Source organism: Biomphalaria glabrata, chromosome 18 (genome assembly GCF_947242115.1).
Source record: "Biomphalaria glabrata chromosome 18, xgBioGlab47.1, whole genome shotgun sequence".
NCBI lineage: Eukaryota > Metazoa > Mollusca > Gastropoda > Planorbidae > Biomphalaria > Biomphalaria glabrata.
This window is the reverse complement of record NC_074728.1, coordinates 22,294,042-22,311,442: the sequence shown is the minus strand read 5'-3', so window position 1 is coordinate 22,311,442 and position 17,401 is coordinate 22,294,042. Positions and strand designations below refer to the sequence as shown.

The 17,401-nt window shown below is 35.3% G+C and overlaps 2 protein-coding genes across 5 annotated transcripts in view; one reads left to right on the top strand and one right to left on the bottom strand.

The window, feature by feature from the left end:
- The window catches only part of LOC106060301 (uncharacterized), a 35,906-nt gene extending 35,366 nt beyond the window's left edge, over positions 1 to 540 (bottom strand). Inside the window, exon 1 of the mRNA XM_056016649.1 lies at positions 429 to 540. Within this exon, the coding sequence (XP_055872624.1) occupies positions 429 to 502 (74 nt within the window). The 5' untranslated portion in view covers positions 503 to 540. The remainder of the gene's footprint in view (positions 1 to 428) is intronic.
- Positions 541 to 1,794: 1,254 nt separating this feature from the next.
- Positions 1,795 to 17,401, top strand: part of LOC106060304 (uncharacterized) — a 60,048-nt gene continuing 44,441 nt past the window's right edge. For 3 of the 4 annotated variants that reach the window (XM_056017206.1, XM_056017205.1, XM_056017204.1), the window contains exons 1-6: positions 1,795 to 1,958; positions 3,103 to 3,328; positions 4,202 to 4,323; positions 5,295 to 5,398; positions 8,556 to 8,717; positions 13,774 to 13,905. In XM_056017206.1, coding sequence (XP_055873181.1) covers positions 4,297 to 4,323; positions 5,295 to 5,398; positions 8,556 to 8,717; positions 13,774 to 13,905 — 425 coding nt within the window. In that variant the 5' untranslated portion in view covers positions 1,795 to 1,958; positions 3,103 to 3,328; positions 4,202 to 4,296. Of the gene's footprint in view, positions 1,959 to 3,102; positions 3,329 to 4,201; positions 4,324 to 5,294; positions 5,399 to 8,555; positions 8,718 to 13,773; positions 13,906 to 17,401 lie in introns of those variants that run through there. The other variant, XM_056017207.1, reaches the window with a different exon arrangement.

The following is a 17,401-nucleotide window of genomic DNA, read 5'->3' as shown; positions in this document are numbered from 1 at the left end:
AGAGAGAGACATAAAAAAGAAACAGAAAGAGAGAGAGAGAGTTTGAAAAACGAAAACAATTATTCATCCCTACTCGTCACAAACCAATAACTAGATCTATGTATAATTTATGCTATCCCAAGACAGTTTGTTAAATTCGTCATCAACTCTCCATATGTTAAACTTGAATCTTGATCTAATTTACAATAGGTCAAATATTTAGATATAAATTGCTTTAGGTCTAGATAATTAAATCTCTTGATATAGATATCTATTAAATCTGGATTCTACTTCTAGATCTAGTCTGAAGTGACTAACTCACTGAATTTGAAGCTTTGGCCTTTTTTTTAGCAAGTGTGGGAATGATAATATAAACATTTAAACATTTTTATATTCAGGTTCTATAAAAAAAAGTTAATAAAAAAAACAACAACACAGGCCTTCTTTACCGTAATGTATGTGAAGAACATACAACCTTACAGTCAAACAGTTCAATAGGTTTCCTCATCTTTCTAAAAGCCATTTTAAACCTCAGACCAGGCTATAGCAGATGAAAACAAGACTCTATACGTGTTCATTAGCTGTACCTTTTCGTGCAGAGCTAAAGCAGACCACTAGCATGGAATTAAATATAAGGGCGTCCACGCTCGCCGCATCGGAGTCTGGTTTCAGATCACACAAGATGAAAATAACGCTCGCCTCTTTAATCTTCATACTCGAAGACAATCTCTAACCTGGTGGTGCGGTTTGAGCGCCGGACTGTCGTTCGGACTTTTTGCTTGTCCCGGGTTCAAACCCTGCCCTCTCGCATACCCTGTCGTCCGGCAGGAGGTTAGGACTAGGTAGTTAATTATCGTCAAATCCGAAGGAACATCGGAAATATGTACACGATTTTACAAACAAACATCTAACAGACGATCTGTGGCATTTTACGTCTCGAGAGACGATCTTTTCCCTTTGCAACTTCTTATGTGGCTAAAGAGGCCAATCCTTGATACACAGCTGCGGTTGCTGATTGGGCATATGAAATCACCAGGAGCAGTTGCATTTTCAGCCTTCTTTCTGCTTCTGTTGTGCATGGCATCTGCAATCCGAGACCCTTCCTTTATGCTCTCTCCATGTAGATCTATCCAGTGCTACTTTTCCCCAGCTGCTAGTGTCGATTAGGTTTTGCTTTTCTATTTGTAAGTTATGGCTAAGTGTTTTATGTACTATAGCTACTTTACTTTTTATTCTAAGTTTAGTGATTTTATTAAAGGTGTATTCTTATCTTATCTTATATAATACAGACTTTACTTAAAAAAAGAAGATGATTACGTCCTACGCGTCATGCATTCAGTCATGCATATTAACCAATGACCTAAATTCTGCCAAGTCACTGGTTTTCCTGGCTAGCTCAGGCAACCCTTTCCATTCTCTAATAGCACTAGGAAAGAAGGAATATTTGTACAAATTTGTTCTAGCATATGGAACGAGGAATGTGCCTTTATCTTTGTGTCTTTCTGAGTATTTTATTAGATTTTGTTTTTGTATTTGAAGATTATGGTTCAGTGTTTTATGTATCTTATTTTATACAGTCAAACTGTAATATTAGAGGATTTCAAGTCAATTATTAGCAAAAAAAAAGACTAGATAAACACATATGGACGCAGTTCGCAATTTTAAATCCATTTTGGAAGGAAAGTCTGCAATTTATAAGATAAAAAGCTGCGTAGTTTCTTTTTATATCTTATTATAACTATGAGCGTTGAAACACCATTCGGCACTGCGTTAAAAGGTATTTAAAAACACGGACGCTTGCATTATGCCGTGAAACAAACAAACAAATTAGGCCTGTTCAGTAAACGATTAGACTACAATACATTAAAACATAAGCTTTGAGATAAATTGATCTAGACTAGACTAGATCTTACAGTTATCATAAAAATGAGCATTTGAACAATTCATCAATTGGCAAAAAATACCTACTTTTAACTAAGGTAACTTGCAGTTATTAGAGATTTTGGCTTTAATAATCATCTGAACCCCAATCTTCGAATGCAAAAATAAAATCTAATGAAATACTGAGAACGACACAAAGATAAAGGCACATTCCTCGTTCCGTGTTGTGACACGGTTACTGTGTGTGGGTCAACCGTGACACACGGTCAAGTGTTGGGTATCGGAGAGTTAGGGGACTTGCGGGAAGTGGCGAGTGGGTTGCAAACAAGAAGAGAGAAAGTCATCTAGTGGAGTTGGTTATCTGTAGATAATGTTAGACTTGTAAATATGATCTGTTTGAATGCTCCACAATAAAAGGTAGTTTATACTTAGAATTAAAAGGACTTGTTCCTTCACACATATGCTAGGACAACTTAGTACCAAAAATGCTCCTTTTTCCCTAGTGCTATTAGACTATTAGAGCATGGAATGGGTTGCCTGAGTCAGCCAGGAGAACCAGTGAGTTGGCAGAATGAATGAGGTTAATGTGAATAACTAGAAGCATGACGCGTAGGAAGTAATCATCTTCTTTTTTTTTGAAGTAACGTCCGTATTATATAAGATAAGATAATTTATAAGATTAAATATATTGTTGAGTATCTGTTCCTACTCTACGTTAATCTACTCGTGTATGATTAGAGACCGAACTTACTAAGTCATTAATTTTCATGTCTGATTTAGGCAACCCGTTCTATACTATAATCGTATTAGGGAAGAGGAAGCATGTATTATATATATATACGACTTAATTCTAGCATAGCTTTGTGTCTTTTTCTAAATATATCATTATGTTAGATTTTCTTATTTGTTAAGTTTAGTTATAGTTTAGTGTTTAACTTTTAAGTCTTTTGTCCTGAAGTGTTTCTAAATTTAGATATTTTACTAATGGTTTTAACGTAGACAAATGTAAGTATTCCTTTGTATATATTTTCATTGATACGCCGAAAGCCAAATTTCTCCGTGCTAGTTACCTTTGTTACTCAAAAACCTTTAGGTTTATAAAGAAATATTATGCGACGTTAACGCGCTTAGATTAATTTGAATTATTATGTTCAATGTTTTATTATAGCTTTCATTGATAATGCAAATAGAATCCTTGTGTCCTTTGACCAAATGATCTTACTATCAGCATTTCTATTCCAGGGAATCATCTGTGTTATCCACAGTTGAAGCATTGGCTAACTTAGACAAGTGCACCGAATATCTAAGATTCAACGTCTACAGATCAAATTATTTGGTTTTCTAACGAGGGTAACAAAGCTGTACTTGTGACATGAACCACTTCTGACACCAACAGTTAGGAGACAAAGTATGAACTTGAGAACCATTCCCTTTTACCGTTTCACCACATTGACTTCGAACTTTGCTTGTAAGAGTTGACGACCAAGGCAAATATGTTCATGTCTTTTCAGATATAAACTAATGAGGGTTGTCACTTACCAACTTCTTGCGCTGTTCTTTCAAGTACAGAGATCATATGGTATAATAGTTACTGTATTACAGTTGGCAAGTGGAAATGTTTTTGTTTTTTTTCGTATTTGTTCATATAAATAGGTCTAATGTAGCATCTTTAAAGTATAAACTGTTAGATTTTTTTTTTTAAATGTAATCAACTATTACAATTTATAACTGAGTATAAATAAGTATATATAGCTATAACTTATTGCAAAAGTCTATGAGTCAGTGTTTCTATAATTTTTATTTGTAACGCCCCCCCCTCCTACCAAAACTTTGCACATTTCAGGGGTCTTCACCCCCCTCCTTAGCCAGCTAAAATTAAATTTGACTCTCAGTGTCGTGTTCTGTTATTGCCTTAAAATTTGAGTCAAAGATTCTTAAAGCTCTACGCCCATGGAGATGCCCCTGTACCATCTGCCGGTCTGAGCCTTTGTTCTGTTAGGGAGAATCCATGCAGATCAATATTTAAATCGGATTACAATAAATATAGATAGACTGATAGACACATAGATAGATAGATAGATAGATAGATAGATAGATAGATAGATAGATAGATAGATAGACAGACAGACAGACAGACAGACAGACAAATAGATAGACAGATAGACAGACAGATAGACAGACAGACAAACAGACAAATAGATAGATAGATAGATAGATAGATAGATAGATAGATAGATAGATAGATAGGTGTATATTTGAGACCTATTCCTGTAAAATATTGAAGACTCAAAGTTAAATCACCTTGACCTTCAATTTTGAAATTCTTTTTTTTTTCCAACAGAGGGAAGCACTACATGTGGTCAGCGATTTCTGATCCAGATTCCAACCGTGAGAGTCCCATCCAAGGACCTTCATAACCCGAGAGTGACCTTTCTTATGGTAACAGACTCTTTTGCTGCTGAGGTGGGTTTCTTTCCCCTCAGTATCTAGGTTGAGAAAAAACCAGATCAAAATCATTCCATTCATAATTCTTTTTTTTTTCCTGTTTTTCTTTGAACTTTGTATATATCTGTTGTTTTCTCGTGACTTTGGTATGCCAGGCTAGGGTTCGCTTCTTGTTTTCCAAGTAAGAATTTTGATATTTGTTTTAAATTGTTAAAAGACTGACATAATGGATCAAGGGAAAAAAAAACAAGACAAAAATTCACGAATCGCCATGCTTCATTGGTTTTCGTAATTTGTAGTGATGGGCAAAAGTTAACTAAAAAGTTAGAAACTTTTAGTTTAACTAAAAAAAAATTCTTAAGGCCATTGTTTAACTAGAAAAAAAGTTTAGTTAAAATCGTAGTTTAATTATTTTTTTTTAGTTACTAACTAAAAAGTTTAATTAAAATGTGTACAACTATTCAACATGTGGTCAGGGTTGAAACGAACATCAATGTTATCTGGTCATGTGATATCAATAACTTTGATTATCAAAAAAGAAATGATGCAGTTAACAACTATTTAGTCAGTCTGCATTTGAAGAGGGTAAAGTAAGATGCTGGTAGAAGTCATGGGATTCAATATTTGCTATTGAAAGTAGCAGTATAATAAAATGTTGTTAAACATTTTTGCTAAAAGCTTCTATACAATATTATGAATGGGATTGTTCTGAATTTTTTTATGAGCCACGTGGTGGTGTTTAATTTCTGTTTCTAGTGGGAATCTGATTAGTGTGTTAGTTCAATATTATATTTAATGGTTTTGATCAATTCATTTGCGGCAAACAATAATTTTGTTAACTGCAGGAGTTCTGCTTTGTTTTCCTATTGGCCTAATTTCCACCAAAAACACCGCGTTGAAGCTTAGAAGCGATGCTCGGTGGGTCTAGTGGAAGATATAAGAGAATTCGTCACAGCGATCACAGTGTGTTTTCTCTTCTTTCTCTGCAGGTCAGTTTGCTGTACCACAGGACAGAGCAAGAACGTGACCCAGATCGTTTCATATTAAAACATTTAGTGTTACAGAGTACAGAACCTCTGCCAGCAGAACTATTGTAAGCGCTAAACTGTAAAGCTGAATGGACCACATTCACCAATCTTAAACAAACAACATTTAGCCACGTGATGCTCTATCTCTTCTATATAATTTACGATCTAATGTTTAATTCATGATGGTTGTCACGTGACAGTTTTTTTTCGTTGTTTTATCAATAAGCTTACGTGACAAAATGTTGTTTGTTTACGATTGGTGAATGAGGTCCGTTATTTCTGTTGTTACATGCATCCATAGTTGAAGAATGCTGGGTTCGTGTGTTCCTTTAGTACGTAACAAACAGGAATAGTATACAGAGTCGATCTTGAGGCAGACAATAGGACGTTTATTCAATAATAATAATAATGTACTGCACTTCTAGTTGTTACACCGAAATATCCAGTTGCAATATAACTACCTCCGCATAATAGCGGGATCAAATATTTCGGCCATCCAGAACCTATTATATGTTGCCAACATTAGCTAGTGATTAACTCTTTCTCTCCGTAATTATTTACCAGATTCTGGTGGAATCAACGCTGGTATCGTCAGTTAGGAGAAAAAGAGTTTTAAAAAAATAGGAACATCGATTAACTGAAAGGAATAGCCCAGAACAGAATCCGATGGCTAAATACTTTGACACGCTAACAACAAGGGTCCATTTGTGTCATATCAGACATGCCTCTACAAATTACACTTTAAAATCATGTTCTGCTGGTGTGCGGTGTAAATAGAATAGAAGCACTACTTAGACATCCAGGGCCGGACCTAACAATTGCTGGGGCCTATGCGAAACGGCTTGCGTGGGGCCCAGTCTGGGTAGGGGTAAAGATAATAAATGAATATTTAAATGTTTCTATTAGAAAATAAATTCGTCTTTGCATTTTATTCATTCTTTACTAAGTAACTATATCACGATCAAATTAAATTTACGAGCCTTGCTTGTAGCGAAGTCATACAGTATACAATTAAAATTATGTTTCCTACATAGATCACGCTCAAAAGTTAAACAAAAGAAACCAATCTCTCAATCGAAAAAATAGAAAAAAGACAATGTTCCATAACATGCTAACACATTTCATAGGTCATTTTACACCCTCCAGCGTAAGCACCATCCCATTGCTACATCACACTTGGATAAAATGGTTACTCAGGTGGGAACAGCTTTAGAACACAACTTTTGGCATTACGAAGGATTGTTTCGTGCCCAGCACCTGTTGGCCTACTTCAGATGTGAATATTTTCAATATTGAAATTTGCAAAGAACTACCTGTGTTCTTCGCTTACCCATGAACATATAACAATGAACATATAACAATGAACATATAACAATAAACATATAACAATGAACATATAACAATGAATATATAACAATGAACCTTTAACAATGAACATATAACAATGAACATGTAACAATGAACATATAACAATGAATATATAACAATGAACATATAATAATGAACATATAACAATGAACCTTTAATAATGAACCTTTAATAATGAACATATAACAATGAACATGTAACAATGAACATGTAACAATGAATATATAACAATGAATATATAACAATGAACATATAACAATGAACATATAACAATGAACATATAATAATGAACATATAACAATAAACATATAAAAATAAACATATAACAATGAACATATAACAATGAACATATAACAATGAACATATGACAGTGAACATATAGCAACGAACATATAACAACGAACATGTAACAATGGGCATATACCTATTAATATATACCTATTAATATATACCTAATATATATATATATACCTAAAAACATATATCTATTGAATATATACCTAAAACATATATTTATGAATATATACCTAAAACATATATCTATCAACATATACATATAAACATATACTCATGAACATAAACCTACAAACAAATACCTATACATATATACTTATTAACATATACCTATAAACATATATCTGAGACATATACCTAGAAACATATACCTAGAAACATATACCTATGAATATATATCTTAAACATATAACTATAAACATATACCTAAAACATAATTATGAGCATATACCTATGAATATATACATAAAAACATATATTATAAACATATACATACAATACATACACTACGGTCAAAGTTAGTACCCAAGGAACATTTATGCCAAGTTTAATCAAGATTGGTCAAACAGTATTGATTTCTATTCGGCCCATACATACAAACCCAATATCAAGCATAATACCTATAAAATCTGAAATTACCAACTTTTGTTTTTGTATCTGACATTATTTCTCTATCAATTAAAAAAAAATGCACAATTTAAACTAACATTACACAATATTATTTATTTGTGCTATGTGAAAAACTGCAGTGTTTTTATAATTTTCCTGACCAGAAATTGTTGTCTTCAGGAACCCTACTACTTCATTTATTGTATATTCTAGCTTCCAATGCATGCTTATACTGCCTTCTTTTGTACTCAGTAAATAGATTACAGAATGATTACTGGTCACGATGTATATCACTCGATCAAATTGTATACAAAGATTGTCTTGTGGTCAGAGGCCGTAGATAGTGATTTTGAGGGACCGAGGGGGGTTGGGCCTCTTTAGCGGGCCCCTGCATTTTTTTGACATTCGACGTCATGACTTGAGATAAGGAAGTAATACTTAGTGTAAAAAACAAAATTTCGAACTCTCCTTGGGAGCTCCCCTCTAGTGGGGTCCCGGGGGAATGTTCTACATTTAACCCCCTCTCCCCCCCCCCCCCCACCCTAGCTGCGCCACTACTTATTTTTCACCATGAGCTTTGAAAAACTTTTCTGGCAGAATTGTTGCCTAGCCGTGGGTTAATCGCACTGGAGTGTCGTTCGGTCGTCTCAATGGTCTCGGGTTCAAAACCCTGCCCGCTGCCAGTTCCCATCGTCCTGCTCGAAATTTGGACAAGGGAGAAAATTGTTTTCAACTCTGAAGAAACATCCGAAACATGTCAAAACATTTGACAAACCCATGCCCTCTATAAAAGAAAGTAGTCGCCATGGTGACAGATCTCAAGGTTCAAACCTCGGCAGGGTAAGAAATAAATGAAATACACCGGATGCATCAGAATGCTTCCTATTTATAGTTTTCCGCCATTGCTGAAATCGACCAATGCAGTAACGTTTTTGTTGTTTCCACTTTCAGACCAAGGGAGTACCTAGAACGTTCGTGGACTTTTGAGTTTGTGTCGAATAAGACAGACTTCTGTCTCTGTGTTCATATTGAAATAGCCCCCAAGTCGTCCCTGAGGTGGATGGTACTCCCTGTGGCTGGATGGGGTTTGAAGTATTATGTCGTCACATTCCAGTAAGTTATCGTCCCTGTTTATGTAATGTTCACTCAGTGACGCATAGTTTAACGGCTTGTTCAGGTGTGGCGAAATATGCAAGTGGCAACTGGTCTGGGGTAGTTAAGAGACGTTCTGCTCTTCGGGATCGAGTCGTTGCCAATAATGCATAGTCTAAGTCAGTGATGCTCAACCTAATTTGACCTGCGGGCCATTTTAACTCTCGACACGCGTGTTGCGGGCCACATCAACATAATGGTAAAATATGAAACCGAAATTCACCTGAAACCATTTGAGACTATTGGATCTAGTTCTTACATTAATTAATGGGACAGTTAAAGTCTATCATTTTTTACGCGTCTAAAAAATTTTGTTTCATTTCTACTAAAAATGAGAGCAGCATTGTAGCTACTTTTACCACCAACTATTTTCTTGTCTCTTTTTGGTCAAATCTCTAGGCGTAGTTTAACCAATCTTTTATACGCGGATCCAAACCAAGAAGGCCTTCCTATTTGTTTTATAATGCCACTGTATATGTTGTTTTTTTTAAACATCCAGCCTTTCTTTACAAAACAAAACATGTTGGCTTATTATCATGTTCCACAAAAAAAAGATACATTCACTTTTCCGGGTAGATTCTACATTCAGAGTTCCATTTCACAAACTCATACTCTTTAAAGGTCATGGTACCAATCCATCAGAGAAACAAGCGAGGGCCCTAACAAAGGTAAAGATATATTTTCAACTTTTTTTGAAGGGGGAAGAATTTATTACTTTTTGTGCCGACTTTTCAGCGGGCCGGATTCAACCACCTCGCGGGCCGGTTCTGGCCCGCGGGCCGTACTTTGGGCATCACTGGTCTAAGTAATATCCGGAATTTACACAGTGAAGCATCCAAGTAAGAAAAATCTATGTCCAGGGTATAGTGTGAAAGTACCTGGAACCGAGACCAGTCGTCATGGAAGGTCGGAACTCTGACCCGTGACGTGGCACCGAATGGTCAGGGGAGACCAATAGCTTGTTGCCACGTCACACGTCTAATGATCTGTGACGTTTCAATGGGCCTTTTGTTTTCCCTTCACATTGGTTGAAACATCGCAGGCAACTGCTGAGGCCTTCTATAACGGTTCGTGTCACTATAGAGGGCCTGTACACTGACCTGCAACGTCACAACCTGTGGGAGTTAAACTGTTTTATGAAAGTGAAACTTAGGCTAAAAATATGTTACAAACTCTAGATTAATTCGCTCTGGGTCCAATCACTTTAGTAAACCTATTGAATGAAGTTGTATCTAAGAGAAGGCTTCCGTGCTGCCTTTAGCTTAATACAGATTAACTCGACTGGGGATGCGAACTCGTGCCCCCATGAAAAATAACCTAGATGTTTATGCCCACTAACCCTCATGTTTCAGAAGAAAAACGTTGACTCCAACGAAAAGCTGCCTGGTCGTATCAAATAGGCTCTGGACTGTTGTTCGGTGGTCCTTAAGGTCTCGAGTTTAAACCCTTTCCGCTGTCATACCCAGTTCGTCTGGGATGTAACTATCTTCAAAATCTGACGGAGCACCTGAAACATTTAAAACATTTTAACAAACAAGTATTTTTTTTAACTAAGCATATCAGGAGTAGGTGTCAAAAGAAGGGGTGTGTAAGATGTGAGATTGTGTGTGTGTGTGTTTCTTTATTTAATTTGCAGAGCAGTGACTTGTTTTTATCACGGGATATTCAAGGGGGCTTAATAGAGTATCTAGTGGTCAGTCTAGTCAGTTGGTATGCTGATCTGGTCTTGGTCAGAACTGTGTTTTGAGGGGGGATGTATTTTTCATGTATTGTATCGGGGTTATATCGTAACTCTCAATGACAAATTACTTATTACTTATGATCTAAATTGTAGGTTACCTAGCTATACCTAGTGATATGTTTTGGTACATGTTAAACCTATTACCACTAATTATTGAGAACAATGTATAGTGCACATGACGGTCTTGTAAATAAAGCCTATGACATATTATAACTCAGTGTTTCAGCGTAGTGTCTTCGTTGTTTATACTAGATTGCTAGAAAACGATTACTACAAGTAACATTTCTTCATTAAGCTCAGGGCCGGTCCTACAGGTTGCGAGGCCCTATGCGAAACGGATGGCGCGAGGCCTAATTTGGGTTGTGATAATAAGTGAAAATTAAGATTTAGAATTAAAAAAAAAAATCGTCTTTGTATTTTATTGATACGTTACTAAGTACAAAATCACTGTCAAAAATAACTTTACGAGCCATCTACAGTAGATAGTAGTTTTCCAACAAAAAGCCGATAAACATTCAGATCTGCCTTTTAGATTTACTATTGACTCGCAAAGTTTCGCTTTTTTTAATCCTATACTCTTAAGCGAGCAATTCTTGTATGTATGTATGTATGTATGTATATATATTTATATATATATAAATTTTATTTCGAAAACGGCTCTAACGATTTTCTTTAAAAGTTCACGGTATGTGCATAATAGTGAGAAAAAAATTCTCAACTCATTGGCCACATCGGGAAAACTCGAGGTCGACCGTTATATCGGTTTGAAAATGCCTCATTATCGAAAAATTAATTTTGGCTAGAATGTTTTATGAATGAAAATTTTCCGTGACGTGAACGGGAAAAACGCTGCCTACGTCACTAGGCTTACCGCAGTACACTAAAATATTTCTTTGCAAACAAGAACGAGTTCTAAAGGATCAATAGACCTAATTAAACATTTGCACACCATCTTACTGTAGATTGATTTATTATAGAACTATGAAAGAGAAGTAATGAAATTAAATGTGCCAATGTACGATTAGTTATTGTGTTTTGAAGGCTTTATAAATTGATAACACTTGAATTGCCTAGAGTGGTGTAGATACCTTGTACTTTGTTGTTTATTTTGCTGGTGACCTTCAGCTGTTCTATTTCAGTTAAAGCAAGTTGGCGCCTAAACTGGTCTTTTAAGCGTTTCGTTATTACGTCGTCCACTTTTTTAGCTCACCAAAAAAAGACTGCCTTTAGCATGCGTTCGTCTTCCATACAGGATACCGCTCTGTCCAGCGTAACTGACGGACTTAAAGAATTACCTCTATTCAAAGCCCCGGATACACATTTGAGACCAAAGAAAATCTGCTGCCGAGAACAGAGGCAGACGCGAAAAGAAAATCTTAATCGACCACTGTTTGACAATGGTTATGCTTGCCCTGGATGTGGCAAAATTTGTAGGTCACAGCAGGGGCTGCGTAGCCACGGGAAATACTGCAATCCTCATTAATCTTAGGAATCGAAGACAAGCCTTATTATTATTTTTTTTTGCTGTTGAATTATTACCATAAGTTCGTGCTTTGTGTCTACTGTCCCGTACCAAAACAAAGGAAATGGTCATAACACAGCTTCTCTACGCCTTACGTGCTCACACTGAACATGATATCTAGCCAGCGGCCAACGAGTTTGCGTACGCTGCAGCCTCTTTTTATTTAACTATACACCTCGGTAAAAAGCTTAGGGTTAGGGCTTGGAGATGGAAGGCCCAGTTGAGATCTGAATGGAGGGATGTGTATAAGCAGGCCATATCCCTCCACGGGCGGTAGCACCACTGGGATGGATGGATGGTATGAACTTCTTATAGTCCAACAGTCAGGCTGGGCAGGGCACGTATCCCGTATGGGTAACAGAGGTGTCCCATGGAAACGTTTCTTTAGAAAACTAATGCAATGATTTAAGTCTATTAAGAAAAAATGCGCCATTTTACTTTGTCACAAAGTGCCTGTTTTACCCTATAACGTAGAGATTTGCGTCACTTGATGTTTCGTACTAAAGACATAATGAATGTATACTAATTCCATAATGAAATGTTTGAACGTAACCATCTGAGAAGTTACACTGCAAAGACTTTCTTCTAAGCCAATAATAGTAGACCTACAATAGTTCTACACAACAAAATGGATTGTAAAACTATAAGACGGATGTGAGCTGTGGTTTGTCTAGACTATAGAAGGACTTAAGAGACTTTATATTTAATCGCCATGTATAATTACATTTAGAACTAACATAACACTAAATGTAACTCTTCAGATTAGTAGTATTTATGATCGTTCATTTTCGTAATTACAAAGTATTCCCAAAATGACTTAGGAAATTATTTAACCGAGCTAGGATCGGTCATCCAGGTACTATATATTTAAGAGGTCGAGATAGATTTAGATTTTAGATCTAAATTTCTATGCTAGTGACCTATTGAAGTAAATTAAGTATTTGAAGTTCTTGGTTTGGTTAAAATTCGGCTTATTATTATATTTTTATTAAATGAAAGCTGACAATGCCATTTTATTTTTAACCGCGAGTAGGATTGGCGTTTTCCACATTGAATGACACATCGAAATAACAATTTTGTCTGTTTTAAGATTTGTATCAAATTTTCAGAAAATTTTAATAATCTCAGGACATTTTCATGACTTTTTCTTATATTTTATAATTTCAGGAAAATTTCAGGAACTCTTTAATACTATGTTAAAATGGTTTAATTTAATAATTTACAGCTAGAATTTGCATCGAGCGGGGCCTATGAAAGTGCGGGGCCCACTGCGACAGCATAGGTTGCAATGGCCTAAGACCAGCCCTGATTAAGCTTACACCTCACTGATTGAATCATACCCCTACACGAACTATATAGAGTATAGAACTAAAACCCAAGAAGATTTGTTTATATATAGGCTAGATACTTCTTATTGTAATTTTATTCAATTCTATTGTTCGTTTAATTATAAAAAGAAGACCATTAAAAGGTTTAGACGCAAAATTTTACTGAACATTAATTTTCTAAACTTTTGAATCAGTAATACCTTATATTTGGAAATTCAATAACACTTATAATCCTTTCAAAATCGAATTGGCTCTAGATCTATACCTAGGTCTCTTGCTTAAAGTTCTGACTCAAATTGAGGCACTGTAATAAAGATGTATGCATCTAAAAGTACTAATAGTCTGACACAAGATTTACTTTGTGATTCATAACCAAACAAGTTTTATAAAGCGTTGACTTTAACCCACCTTGACATTCTTTTACAGCTACGCCCCTTCCATAACAATAACAGCCGCCGAGAACAGTACTGTGTACATAACACTCAAGTATTCCACCTCCGTAACAGCAAAGGCGGCAAAAAGTGCCAATAATTCATACCTGACTGTACCACTTGAAAGGTCGGTTGTAGCGATATAGCATATAGTAAAAAAAAGTAAGTAAAGTTTCCCCTTTCAGACCTTGCGATCTATGGAGCAGACGATGTTAATAAGGTCATCTGTTTCTATGGCCAACGGTTAACAAGCAGGGTGTCATGTGGCCAGCACAACGACCAACCGCCTTTACTTTCCTCAACTCCAGTCAGGTACCCATTAGAGTTAAGTGGATTCAGGGGCGCCCTAAAAATCCCGAAAGTCAAAATCCCAGTCTTCACCGAGATTCCAGGAACCCAGGTTCGGAAGGCGAGCGCTTAACCACTCAACCACCGCGCCCCCATATAGCATATATCTTATGCCAAAATCGTACATGCATAAGATAAGATTTAAACTAAGACTTCATAAGCCTTATCATCATCATCATCATCATCATCATCATCATCATCATCATCATCATCAGTAGCAGCAGCAGCAGCAGCACTTCGACATACAACATTTACATTATTCCCGATTGTATGCCATGTACTCAATAGATTTGGGTGAGCTCAGTGGCCTCCATTTGTAATCTACCACGCTACTAGGATTAATCAAGAATCTGGAAGTGTTCTAAAAGGGTTCGCTTGTCTGCGTACAGAGTGAGACCCGCGCATGCACCAGTTCTGCTTCAAGACTAGTCGTATCTTCGATTGTGTTTCTGGGCACCCTGCTTTCGTAGAGGATTTGTTCTATAGTTTCATCTTCGGTGATCAGCCTGCAGAAAACACCAAAGCTAAAAATCCCAGTGATTGCATGGATTCGAACTCAAGGTCCATAGGCTCGGAAACCCAACACTTACCAAGCAAAGCCCATAACCTGATCAAAGCTTTCGAAAATTAGACTTTTTAAATTCTCGCAGACTTGTTCTTTTACCTGTTCCATTCGGATTTTTAGCGCCCCACGAAAGGGGAAAAGACGCTATTAGTTCTGTGTGTAATGTCTGTCCGTCCTTCCGTCCCGTATAGATCTCGTAAACTAGCTAGAAATGATAGTGAAAATCCGACATCATAGTTCTCATGCAACGGTTACTTTTTTTCTTTTCTGAAAGCGAAAAATCTAATTTTTAAAATCACTTATGCAAGAAGTTTTTTCATATAAATACACCACATTTGCAACTATTTGCAACTATTCACAATTAATAGTAACATGCGCGGAAGGCTCTTTGCTAGGGGAAATAGGTATATAGGATCTTTTAAACACATTTATGCAAACGGTTGTAGATTTTTTTTATATTTGTATTGTTGAGTTATGTGAGTTCTGTTATACTATGTACTATATTTACACATAAAAAATGTTTACTATTTTTTTTAAAGAGAAAAAATCTGTTTAGTATGCATATTAGTTTGACATAATTTAAAACAATTAATAAGTAGTTCTTTATATCATCTCGTGAACTGCAATATATACACCACACGGCGATATACATAACCAAAGGAAAACAATATTTTTTGGGAATTTTTTTTTTAAGGAAATGTTTATTTTCTTGAGGAATAAGAGATTGACCCTTTACAAATTTGACCCTTCACAAAACAATTAGATCAATTAGATATTCATTATAAGACATCAGTTCGGCCAGGTTCACATCTAACTTCACATTCACTTTCACCTATCCTTTGGTCTGCTGGGCCGCTGGGGCACCGCAAAAGATATGTTAACCTTTTTTCTCCATTCTTCTCTGGAATTTGTCTTTGATAGAATTTCATTCTGATAATATTGAAACCTGGGTGAACCGACGTTCTACGTTTCTATGTATCATAAAGGTACCAATTAATAATTGGTTTCTTGTAGGCCTACTATCCCCGTTGTCCTAAATGGTAAAAATCTTTCGCCCAAGAAGCTGACACTGTCAACATCACGGGTTGGAAACCCAATTAGAGCTAATTTTTAGCGGCCCCCGTAAGGGGAAAAAGCCGCTATTAGGTTTGTGCAAAATGTCCGTCTGTCCGTCTGTCTGTCTGTCCGTCTGTCCGTCTGTCACACTCAGATCTCGAAAACTAGAAGAGATGAAAAATATTATTTCATCATTAAATGCGGCTTGAAAAGTTTAGGTGCAACGGCTACTTTTGGTTTTCTAAAAGCAAACCGTTTAATTTATAAAATTAATTATGCAAGCGATTTTTCAGAAAAATTCACCAATTCTAAAACAAATAGGTAAATGTAAGGGAGGCAATGTTACAATATGCTAACAAAGATGGACAATTTTTGTGTATTTTCAGTATCACTAAGTCAAATATATTTATAAAATGTACAAGAAATGTTTACAACAAATATAAATAATAGTTAAAGGTGTTTTTTCTGGTCAACTAGGTGCTAAAATTAAAAGAAAACATTTCTGTTTGTTTATAAAGGCTAATAATGCATTTTGTATGTAAATATCACGCACATTTTTTAAAATGGTCTTTTTAGGCAGCGACTTTCGTGCAGTAGCGTAACGTCGAAAGATGTATCGGCGCTAAACCAATTCCTTAAACTTTTTTAAAAAATCAGATTTTATTTATTTTTTGTTTAGTGCCCCCATCCAAATAAAAGAAGATTATTTTTGTGCGTTTTGTCTGTTGGTCGGTCTGTCCGTCACGATTAGATTAACAAATAACACTAGAGGCTATTGTAAATCTGATTTAACCTTTAATTTTTCATTCAGAAATATTGCAATAGTTTTAAGTATCTATAATAGATTGTTCCGGATGTTTTGTGAAAAACAAATCAATGCCAATGAATATTTGTTTGCTCTTCTAACTTATATTAGATTTTATTTCCATGCTTAAACGTTGCAAGAAACACATGATCTTTAATATATTGTTCCGGTTTTTAATGTAAATAGCAATATAAATGGTAAATTAAAATATCTATACTGATTTATATTTCATTAACTATAAAGTTGTTCCGGATATTGTTTTATAAAAAATAAATTATGTCAAATGATTGTTTGAAATCGCATTATTGACTAATATTACACTTATATTCTTTGACACAACGTCACTATAGTTTATTTATCAATATTAATTGTTCCGAATTTTTAATTTAAAACAACTTTATGTCAAATAATTTTTTTTTTCAAAAATATCGACAATAGGTTATTCAGGATTTTAAAATAAGAAAGTAATTGACTAGAAACGACTATTGAAAATCAATTTTTAGACTTATTTTACAGTTAATTTTCTTGTCGAAATATAATAAAAGTTGTTTAATCGGTAAATAATGTTCCGGATTTTGTTTCGAAAAAGAAATCGAACTACATTACCTTAATTTTCTTACAAATCGTCGCCAAAAATGATCCGAATTTTATATGAAAAATCTAATAACGCTAATAAATGTTTGAAATCCCTCTTCTAATAAATAAAACAAATAATTTTCTCATTTACGAAAATTGGTTGTTCCGGATTTTTTATGAAAAATAGTTTAACATTTAACTTTCTAGCTAAAACGTTAGAAAATGTAATTATTGTTAATATTATGCTACGATTTTTAAGGAAAACAACTTCCT